This window comes from Gobio gobio, assembly GCF_949357685.1.
Source record: "Gobio gobio genome assembly, chromosome: 13".
NCBI classification, from domain to species: Eukaryota; Metazoa; Chordata; class Actinopteri; order Cypriniformes; family Gobionidae; genus Gobio; species Gobio gobio.
The window spans coordinates 21,489,557-21,501,463 of record NC_137106.1 but is presented as its reverse complement, the minus strand read 5'-3'; the positions used below and the strand labels follow the sequence as shown (position 1 = coordinate 21,501,463).

Below are 11,907 nucleotides of genomic sequence, written 5' to 3'. Positions count from 1 at the left end.
GTCGTTACAAAGTCAATCTCACCACAGTGACTCTACAATCATTTTACGATGCGACGACAATAGTTTTTGTGCGCAAAAAAAAATCAAAATAACACCTTTATCCAACTTGTTATTGCCTTCCGTGTGTGCCTCCACGACGCATTGCGCGAAAATATGACGCAGATCCGGCGTTCGGACACATGACCCAGAAGCGATTTGTTGACAAGCAGAGGAAGACGCGCGTGTCTAAGCTGTTGGATTCTACACTGATGGTGCTTTAGGTCTCGGCGTAGTTCTCAAAATGGGACTAAAGTGGGCATTTCATGGATTCCCGAACCCTGGCGCTACGTCTTATTTTCGCGCATGCGTCGTGGAGGCACACACGGAAGGCAATAACAAGTTGGATAAAGGTGTTATTTTGATTTTTTTTTGTGCACAAAAACTATTGTCGTCGCATCGTAAAATGATTGTAGAGTCACTGTGGTGAGATGGACTTTGTAACGAATTTTCATTTTTGGGTGAACTAACCCTTTAATCTACTAAATTAACTCTCCTGACTGCTTTGTCGGACAAAACGGTAAATTCGGCAATGTGATTGGTCAGATCACCTGTCAATCAAACTTGCGGCGAAGGGTGAAATTTATTTTAGCACTCTAAAACAAAACTGACAACTGTATTCTGCTGCTGTGTAAGGTCTTAAAGTCACAATGAAACGAAAGTAGGCTACTGTAGGCTACATCAGAGAGCAAAGGATTATTGAAAATGGTGTTTAGCAATTGATTGGAGATGTCCTGCATAAGTCACCAGAGAGAAGTCTGTTGTTTTCACTGGTAGATCCATGAATGACATTTAGATTAAAACATATACACATGGACGAATCGTTCACAATAAGATCTATAATATTTAGAAAGTAGGTAGGGAGAATTTTTATTGTACATGACTGTAGTACATCATACCAAAGACAACGGTCTCTAGGACCCGCGCGGAGCTGCTGTCGGAGCGCTGGCCTCTGCAGTCAGTGTGAACGGAGCATCTGGAGGAGAGCTGGCCGGCTGGGGAGGTGGTGGAGGACGGGGAGAGCGAAGCAGAAGGAGGATCCGGCAGTCAGCGAAAACAAAAAGGGGTCAGGCCTGGAACTTGGCGAAGCGGGTAATTAACACTGCGATCCGCTTGTCTAAAACACAAAAGCCGCCATCGAAATAAGTCTCCGCCGTGGAGCTAGCCGTTTTTTTGGGGCGACACGGAGGGGGGGCGGCTCGATGTGGCCAGTGGTTTTGCCTGGTCCTACAGATGTGAGATTAATGCAACGCGATATGAGCTTGAACTTGACGAGCGTTCATTTGCAGCGCCTCGTCAATCCGCTCGATTTGAAACAATGGTTGTTTCAAAACCTAAAGAGCTTCCTACCTAGACAGCATTTTGGCCATCATTTTGTTCCGTACGCGCTTATGATGCCCAAAAAATTGCAAAAGACACGCTTAAGATGCCCCAAAGTGCTGTCTAGGTAGGTTTTGAGAGGGTCTCATTTTTAAACCGCCGTGGCCTGTTGGAAATTACTGTCATTTATAAACGCCGAATAATCCGAGCAGGCGGATGATTGAAAGAGTTTTTTTATGCATTTTAAGGCTATGACAAACACGTGATCAATTAACACCTTTTGATTGGGTACCTGTGACACATTTTACCAGTTATAGAATATTAATGGCTTTAGACATTGCCTGTGTATTATTTTACTCTGGAGACCAGAGTTTACGCCAAAACACCGGTTACAGTTATTGTTAGTACTGTAGAAACTACTGTATGGTTTACAGTGTGATTGAAGGAATAGTTCACCCCAAAATTTAAATACTGCCATTTAAACTCAGTCTTGTCATGCAGTGAATACTCTATATTTCAAGTTTTCTGAAGCTATATAGATTTGTATAAAGAACAAACTGTCTAACTTTCAAATCTCATTCGTACGTATATGCATGAAATATGAAATCCAATGTTGTTTGGCATCGTTGATGTCAAACAAGCTTCTTGTCACATAAATGAGATTTGAGTGTCAACAACTTAGATTTTGGTCTGTTTCACAAAGAAAGTCATCAAATGACTTCAGAACACTTGGAATATAGTGTACGAGCCATATGAATGACTTGTATGATGCCTCTTGTTATTTTTGGAGCTTCACCGCCACTGGTCACTATTTACTTTCATTGTTTGGAAAAGAGCAACATGGGCATTCTGATAAATCTTCTTTTGTTTTCCTCTGGAAGAAAGGATTTTATACAAGTTTGGAACGACATTACAGTAAGTAAAGAATTCAGAAGACAGAGTTTTACATTTTTGGTGAACTATTCCTTTAACGATAGATTCGCCTAATTTATTGACCTCTAAATCAAATTTCATGGGACTTTGGTGTCCTACTTGCACAGAAAGCTCGTTGAAGCACGCATACATGGCAGTGAAGAATATAATGTACATATGCCTTTAAAACTGCTCTGAGGAAGAAAATAGGAAATACCATAAAGCGAGGAGTTCATATTTCACCCCCGAGAAGGGTTTTTGTGTAGCAGTAGGAGAATGCATACATTTTGAATGCGAGACAACTCAACAATACGTCATTTTCTGGTGTATTGGACTGAAGAAATCAGTTTACTTAAGGTTGATTTCTCATTCTCTTATTAATAATGTCTTATTTATTATTTGGCAATATACATTTAAAAACACCTCATCTCACTTATTTGAGAGCAACTTTTTATTGTGAAACTAGGGATATCATAATCAATGATCTTATTAAATCTGATATTCTGAATGTGTTTTTTTTTATTTCAAATTTTATATTTGAGTGCTGTTTCTTCTGATTATGGTGTTCCTTTTCACAGGTGATCCTAAAGAAGGATCATCATTTTTTCATCTTTATTTTCTTTTTGTTTTGACCTTTTTTCCTGACTTTTGCATTGTATTCAACAGTCGCTCATTTGGAGATGCCGTCCAACACAGTCACCACCTCCACTGTATTCAAGAGCTCCGACTTCAACTGTGACACGAACGGAAATCAAACGGTAAGAGGTTAATGAGTCCTTGGACATTTTTATGATCGGCCTGCTGTGGACTGACTCAAATAAGGCTAGTTACCACATCTGTCACTTGAAGTGTCAAGGTTTTTTAAAACCTAACTTTGCATATGCGTTGCAAGAACTAGAATTTTGTTAATGATCTTAGCTTTAAAGAGAAAACGACAATGAAACCAAAACCTTCTAATTCATTGGAATGATTTAAAAAGTTGTCACGTTATAACTCTTCATGCAGTATACAATCCTTATGTCGCCTAATTAATATTCATTAAAATTATTTAAGTGGCATAAAATTCTGTTCAATACGTGTTGGAATTAATTCATTTTCTGACAGCTTCCAACTATTGCTGTCAAATCAATTTTAATAACATAATTAATTAACAATTAATTAACATAAAAGTTATATATATATATACTCACACACACACACATAAATATATATATATATATATATATTTATGTTAGATGCAATAAATCGTGATTAATCGATTTGACAGCACTACTTCTGACTTGTACCACCTGACCGCTGCAACATCATTCGCAAACAGTCAAAATAGTGGGGGCTTCAGCAGTAAAATGTTGTTAAACCGTTATTTCATAATACTTCTGTTTAATAATTCTTATAATAGATTGTTAATGTCTTAATAATGCAAGAATAATCTGAAACAAACAAAATACATACAATACAGTTTAATTCAGCTGAATAATATCTAATGTCATGCTAAATAAACAAGATTATTAGTAAAGTATTTGCATAACGTCTTTTACTTGTTGTTTTGTCCAGTGTTGCTATAGAAACGCATCATTTCGAGGATGTGAACAGCTCTGAGTAGAATGTCCACTTTGTCATCTAGTAATTATGGTAATTAGGTCATAGCGTGAACGCAGTATAACATTCGGCCAGTAGTCGCAGTGGATTAGCTGAACTTCTTACAGTTTGTGCGTTCGTTCATTTGTTAAATTTGACTGCCGATGAAGCCGGTTTGGCAGCTGCTACAGCTTAGTCTTAAAGCTGCTGTTTTTACGCGGCCAACTATAATTTGTTTCCTTCTTACTGCGGCCAACCAAAACAAATCTCTTAAAGTATAATTATTATTGTCCAAATAGAGGAACAAGGCAAAGTTGCACATTTTTGAAAGTTGTGGTGACATCCCATTTTATAATGTTTTCTACGCCTCTGTTGATGAAGTCACAGGTAAAACCCCCAGTGAGAAATTGCAAATGTGGAATGTGTCACTTTATACAAGATGGATTTTGTTTTTCAGAAGACGCTTATATTTCTCTGATTATTTCTCATTTTATGTTTCCATTTTTGACGGTTCATGTTCACTTAAAAATGAAAACCTTTATGTGAGTTTTTAAAAAAAAATTTAATTTTGAAGAATACAACAAAGAGTTGTGGGGCCAATTCCATTGTATGGACATTTGTGACCCTGGACCACAAAATCAGTCATAAGTCGCACGGGTATATTTGTGGCAATAGCCAACAATACATTGTATGGGTCAATATTATCAATTTTTCTTTTATGCCAAAAATCATTAGGATATTATTAAAGAGATAATTCACCCAATATTGAAAATTCTGTCATCATTTACTCACCCTCAAGTTGTTCCAAATCTGTATGAGTTTCTTTGTTCTGCTGAACAAGAATGATTGTAACCAAGCAGATAGAGCAACCATTGACTACCATAGTAGGGGAAAAAAATACTATGGTAGTCAATGGTTGCTCTCTCTGCTTTATTACAAACATTCTTCTAAATATCTTCTTTTGTGTTCAGCAGAACAAAGAAACTCACACAGGTTTGGAACAACTTGAGGGTGAGTAAATGATGACACAATTTTCATTTTTGGGTGAACTATCCCTTCAAGTAAAGATCATGTTCCATGAAGATATTTTGTAAATTTCTTACCGTAAATATATATTTAAAAAAAATATTAGTAGTAATATGCATTGCTAAGGACTTAATTCTGACAACTTTAAAGATTTTCTCAATATTTAGATTTTTTTGCACCCTCAGATTCCAGATTTCCAAATAGTTGTATATCGGCCAAATATTGTCATGTCCTAACAACCATACATCAACGGAATGCTAATTTATTCTGCTTTCAGATAGATGATGTATAAATCTCAATTTCAAAAAAATTACCCATTTCACTGGTTTTGTGGTCCAGGGTCACATTTATCAACATATCTTCTCCCACAGAATAATTTTTTTTGGGTGAACTATCCCTTTAACTCTCTCCTCAAATCCATCAATATCATACACAATATTTCATTCAATATATCATTGTAATGTGACATGATTAATTTCCACCGCGGGGCTATCAGGTGACTGTGTAGAGGCTTCAGTGAACATAATTAGTAAACACGAGTGAACTGTTATGAGAGATAGTGTCTGCTCAGTTTCGTACGAGTGTTTAGTGACGTGGGTGTTGGCTTGTGTAGGAGAGGCTGCCGTATGCCTGACTTACAGGGAATTCATTCTTCCCCGCCCCTGCACCCATGGACCCGCGCTACGCTCGTAGTCCTGTTGCTTGGCAACAATGCTTGCCTTAAATAACCGGCTGCTGACAGAAATAGAGCAAAGATGTAGACGGTGTTACTGAGTTCACACAAGGCAATGTTGATTTCCGTGCTCACCCTTTGTTTTTGTTTGTTGAAACCTTTTGACAGTTTATTTTTTATATTGTAATGAGAATGTTGTGTGAGGCTAGCAGGATTTCTTAGTCATAAAATATGTGGGAAGACATTCACAGGAAAACCCAGAACTATGATTTTAAAAGAAATAGACGTATATATATATATATATATATAAAAAAATCATTATACCGGTATATATACAGAATATATACAGTATTAAGTGCTGTCAAATCAATTAATCGTGATATGTACATACACATATATTACATACTATTACAAACTTTTATGTTAGATGCGATTAATCGCAATTAAACGATTTGACAGCAAATTAAAATGTCACGAAGACGCTGTTATTTTAATATTTTAGTTGAATTGTACATTTATAGCCATTTGTGTCTAATATTTATCTTGAAACTTGAGATGCTAGTCGTACTCTGCTTATTTAGCTTCATATCGGCTTCGTAATGCACTAATGATAAAAAATTCCAGCGGTGAGTCCCGCCATCTTTCGGCCATGCTGGACATCTCAGTAGTCATGGCAGACAGGGACAGCATCCTCATTAGAATTCTGATTTAGAGCCGGTGGTTTCATTCAGTCCCAGTCCTGAAGCTGCAGCTACATTAGGATCGTCTTTTCTCTCCCGTCCACCCTAGGGTGCTTGGCTGGATGAAGAGTGGCTATTGTTAAGGAGGGAAGACACGGTTGTGTTAAACAAAGAGAAAGTGAATGTGGGGAGAGAATGAACCACTGAATGTCTTTGTAACTGTGTCAAGAGAGAGCCCAGAGAGTTTGCAATCTCTCCACGGCTGTAACACCCCTCACTTTATCTCGGCTAAAAAGAAGATGCCATTCAAAAGCGAACTTTTCTCATTATCTAAATAACCTTGTTGTGCAAACAAAAGATATATAGTATGACATTTAAAAATCTGATTGGTGTGTACTGGCATATTTTGATGTGTAAAGGATAAGAATACAAAGAGGATAAAGTGATGTTAAAATTCTGGTCGATTCTGATAAGCTGATAATTATTTTCATATTATGGCTAAATACATTAAAAATAAATTGCCCACTTTTCAACCACTTCGCTAATATCAGTTATTTTAAAGTGAATGTAGGCATTACAACATACTTTACAGTATAAAAAAATCATTTTGAGATATAGATTACATTTAAAGGGTTATTGAATTATTAGTGTTTTTTTTAAAGATTAAAATTAAGCGGGTGTTGATGAATGCGAAGGTAATCTAAATGTAAGCATTCCGTTCAAAAGTTTCGGGTCAGTAAGTAAATATAAATATACTTTTATTTAGCAAGGATGCAAAATTTCTATTTCAAATCAAATTCGTATGAACTTTCTTCTCATCAAAGATTGTATAGCAGCACAAGTATTTTCAACTTTGATAATAAAAATGACTATTACTGTATTTCTTATCATATAATTACAGCCTAATTTAACTTAAGGGACTTTTGAAACATTTGAACAGCAGTGAAAATATCCAATAATTACTGTTACTGATATATATATATAAAAAAGTCAATTTCGACCAAAATGGTACCAGAATGCTGTGTAAAAAAATCTGTGGAATTTACATAGCTTGTAGTTTTTTTGTGTGTGTGTATTCTGAAAAGTTTTGGAATGAAACAAATATATTTTTATAAATTAAAATGAAAGTTTTCCAATAATTTAAAAATGGACAAACGTCAGCCACTTATTCAGTCTGAACAATATATCTGTCTCAAATCCACTTTATAATCATTCATAACCTGGATGGTGGTTGGTCACACCTAACTTAATGCCAGAGAGTTTGATTTTGAGCCGGTAAAGGGTTTGGTTGAGCAGTAATGTTAATGATGTGCATTTCTATCTGTTTAGAATGAGAGCTCTAGAATGGACAGCATGATTATTGACGAGATGCCTTCGCTGTGTACTCCTGTCCGCAAGGTTGGACGGCCTGGCCGCAAGCGCAAGCACCTCCCCGTGAGTATCCTAGAGACTGAGCTCTCAACACTCAACCAAACCACAAAACAACCAACTTCCCCTGGGATTCGGTTTATTTCTGTTTATCCACCAGGCGCTAGTCTTAACAGTGGAGAACAGTCAAACATGTGATTGCGGGTATTGACACCAGACAGATTGTTTGAAATTGATCAAACATGCGATTTGCACCTGGCGGACAACCGAACAGACAAAGAATCCTATAGTCTATAGAGCCAAATCTAGGGATCAAAATATCGCTCTTCACTTGGGCATTACAACCACATAGCAATGCACTAAAAACCATTTTAGCCATGATTTTGCTGTCTGAGACTAATTTCTGTGATCATAAATGATTTCTGTTGTCAGAAGGCAAAAGATTTTGATCGCCTTAGAGTAGACTGTTAATGAATGATCTGTGCGATGACAGCCTCAAACTAATTTCTGGCAGTGTCAGTGGTGACACTTCTGCACTTCTGCGGTGTGACAGCTCTTGCGGCTCACGAGCATGGTGTGAGAAAGTCACATAGAATTTGTCCCAAATCATTCTAACTTCACCTTAGGCTGGACGATTGCTTATTGCGCATTTTCCAGTAATATGTTTGTCTTTTCGCGGCTTGTATAAAGTCTATGCATCATATAAAGAAATATTACAATATAGATTGCCCTTTTTCTTTCTGTTTGCAAATTTCAAACTCATCGATGCATTCTTAAGGTGAACTTTCACCTTTACGGTTATTTTAGGCTCTTAAGATGCAATTTGGTCGATTGGATCACAATTGGACAAGGGAGACATACCCATTTACCTGGTATTTTAATCCGTCTCTTTTTTGCCCCCTTTCAACCACTTCTGTCCTGATTTCTTTGAGGGGAGGGTCTATGGGCAGGTAAATGAATGGGTTTTTCCACAACTTTCGATCTAATGGACAAAATAAACGAATAATAATGAACACGCCCAGAGACGACGGGAAAGCACAGAGAGCATCAGCTTTTGTTTCTGCTCTGACAGCCGCAAGACAACGCCGAATGCAGTGAGTCTGTGTTATGACCACACTCGTATTTTGACCTCACTTAGTGGAAGTTATGGCGGAGCTCAGAGATGATCACGTTCGTCTGATAAGAGGTAAAATAATAGCATAAATACTGCTCGGTTTCTCGCAGAAACTGATCGTTTCGCTAGATAAGACCCTTATTCATCGTTTGGTATCATTTAAAGCCCTTTGAAGCTGTACTGAAACTGTCAATTGGATCTTGAACCGTTTGGAGCCCATTGAAGTTCATTATATGGAGAAAAATCCTGGAATATTTTAATCAAAAACCTTAAAGGGTTAGTTCACCCAAAAATGAAAATTCTGTCATTAATTACTTACCCTCATGTCGTTCGACACCCGTAAGACCTCCGTTCATCTTCGGAACACAAATGAAGATATTTTAGTTGAAATCTAATGGCTCTGAAAGGCCTCCATTGGCACAATGCACGGTTCACTCTCAAGACCCTTAAAAGGTACTAAAGACGTCGTTACAAAGTCCATCTCACTACAGTGGTTCTACAATAACTTTATGAATCGGCGAGAATAGTTTTTGTGCGCCAAAAAACCCTAAATAACGACTTATATAGTGATGACGATTTCAAAACAAGGCATCATGAAGCTTCGAAGCGTTATGAATCAGTGAGTCGAATCAGCAGTTTGGATCGCCAAATTTCAGCAGTTTGGCGGTTTGACACGCGATCCGAATCATGATTCGATCATGTATACACATGTATATCTTTTGTTATTTTATTGTGTAAAATTATATATTTTTTTAAAATCGGAAATCGGTATCGGAATCGGCCAGTTTTCTTGAGAAAAAAAAAAAAAAACGGTATCGGAATCGGCCATGTAAAATCATGATCGGTGCATCACTAGTGTATTGCGGACCTAAATGTTTGTGCTTTTGCTTGTTTTGCACCTTCCTGACAGACCACTCAGGGCCGTCATTAGGGGAGGAACCAATTGGGAATGAGACCTCACTTAGGTCCTCTACAGTTTAGCCTACTCATTGGGCCTTAAGGAGAAGTCATGAAACCTTTGTCCCGGACATTGTGAAATTTGTGGATTGAATGCGGGGCGTAAGTCAGTTCTTTTTTTAAGTTGCAGTCCCTAGGTAAATGCCCCCCACCCCCACTCCCAGCTTCTCCGGAGCCAGTATTCCTGTTTTTGAAAATAATCCGCGCTCTTGCATAATTAATCCAGTGAGGGCATGTCAGGGCATGTGGATGTACAGTTGCCCCACATCCTTTCCTGCCTTCCCCTGAGGACTTTGTGATTGTATTATCCTCCTATCCCGTTCCTTCAACAGATAATTGCGGTCCTGCAAGGAGAGTGATGTCTTACTCTGTGAAATGTAAGCCATGTGAAGACAGATAGTATAATGTTTGAGTCATCTCATAGAGGTGCTCACTGCTGATGGGTGGAACTTTGTTTGCACTCTATGTTTGACTACCTTGCTGAAATGCCTTGGAATTGTGAAGCCACCGGAGGAAGACGAGGCTCTAAGTGACGTATCAAGAGTGATGATCAGAACTTGAAAAACAGATTTAAAAAAAAATCTTGAACAATAATAGCATTGTTTTCCACAGTTCTATTTTTAGACACGGAAGTCTGACTTACAAAACACCCCCCCCCCCCCATGCTACCCCATCCGTAGTTCCAAACTTCTGCTCAGCAGATACACATGAGGGGGATTGTTTCTAGGTCACATAAGGAAGGTGCTAATATCAAAGCATACCACATTTTTTGGATCACTGGACTGCATCCAGCGCCATTGTTTGACGGTTTTCCGGGCATTTCTGTGTTCAATTGGACATAAGGGCTAGATTTTTGATTTAGACAATGTAAGTTTCCCATGCAAAACGTGCAACCGCAATGCTTGGGGAGGTAGGATTTTGCTGTGTGGTTGCTAGGGTATTCTGAGTGGTTGCTAAGGTGTTGCTATGGTGTTCTTAAAGGGACAGTTCACCCAAAAATGTCTTAATTTACTAAGGCTCTAGTCATTCCAAACACGCACAACTGACTTTCTTCTGTGGAACCTAAAAGAAGATGTGTGTGTCCATATGCGGTTTGTTAGACATCATCTCTTTTTTAATGAGTCAGTAAAAAAGATAACAAAACAGCCATTTTTAATTTATGACGGATTTGAATTAAATGAACCTGAAACCAAACTGTATTCTTCAGGTTTTTAAGGTTTACCTACATACATCAGTCTACTGACTGGTTGTTCATATTACAATGTGTAATTAAAGATACGTACTGTATTCACAACATATTTTTTGGTCAGTTAATAATAGTATTCTAAAAAAACATTAAAATATATCACATAATATATTTTGAAACCATATTTAGCTCATCCTTTTATTGTGCATTATCTTTCCCATTCAGTTATGGTTGCTAGAGTGCAAACATTAACACATTACAATACATAACATTTCATGAAAGAATATCTCAGACAGATTTGTTTCTCACTGACTGTTTTTTGTCTGGAGCCCTGCTTTTTATCCCAAGGGCCTCTTGATGATATTTTGGTCTCTAGAATGATTCAGGTCCCTCCCTAAATGGCTATGGAATTTTTCCCCCGTTTCCATCAGGCAAGAATCATAAATCCACAAATTAGTCCATAAGTCACTTAAAAAATAATGTGAGCCTCAAGATTTGAGGTATCATTCATGTCTGTTGTATTTACTCTCTCATTTAAATCTAACTGTGGGTAATAGTAATAGTGACGCAAATGGACTTTTATCAATGAGCCATAATTTGTGTTTCATTAATACATTATATGTACTTCAGACACCCCTGTTTTCTTTTTAAAGAGACTTCGGGGGTCTTAAAAATGTTTTTCCTTACAACACCAACCGACTCCTCTCAGACGCATGGATAACATTCCTCCCATACCCCCTCCCCTCTGTAATGTCCAATGAAAAATGAAGCAAGCGGAAAGAATATACAGTAAGAAAGTAGAAACTCCGAATCCAGCATTTGTGGGCGGCACGCCACTGTAACCCTGCTGTTAGTGAAGTTTTCTAAAGTCACCCAGAGTCTTGCTACGACAAGTTAGAACATCAAAGGTATGATGTTGAACAACTTGACTGTTTTTAATTCTTCTGTCATCATTCACATGACACAAGACAGTGACACAGCCACTCCTGATTGAGAACGAACACAAGATCCAACAATCCAGCAGCTGTTTCGGGAGATTGTGTCTTTCCTTTCACTA

General features: G+C 37.7%; 1 protein-coding gene across 5 annotated transcripts in view; it reads left to right on the top strand.

Annotated features, from left to right (window-relative positions):
* Positions 1–980: 980 nt before the first annotated feature.
* Positions 981–11,907, top strand: part of dnmt3ab (DNA (cytosine-5-)-methyltransferase 3 alpha b) — a 62,647-nt gene continuing 51,720 nt past the window's right edge. For 3 of the 5 annotated variants that reach the window (XM_079833313.1, XM_079833317.1, XM_079833315.1), the window contains exons 1-3: positions 997–1,128; positions 2,935–3,026; positions 7,555–7,659. In XM_079833313.1, coding sequence (XP_079689439.1) covers positions 2,949–3,026; positions 7,555–7,659 — 183 coding nt within the window. In that variant the 5' untranslated portion in view covers positions 997–1,128; positions 2,935–2,948. Of the gene's footprint in view, positions 1,129–2,237; positions 2,272–2,934; positions 3,027–7,554; positions 7,660–11,907 lie in introns of all 5 variants that reach the window. The other 2 variants (XM_079833314.1, XM_079833316.1) reach the window with 2 other exon arrangements.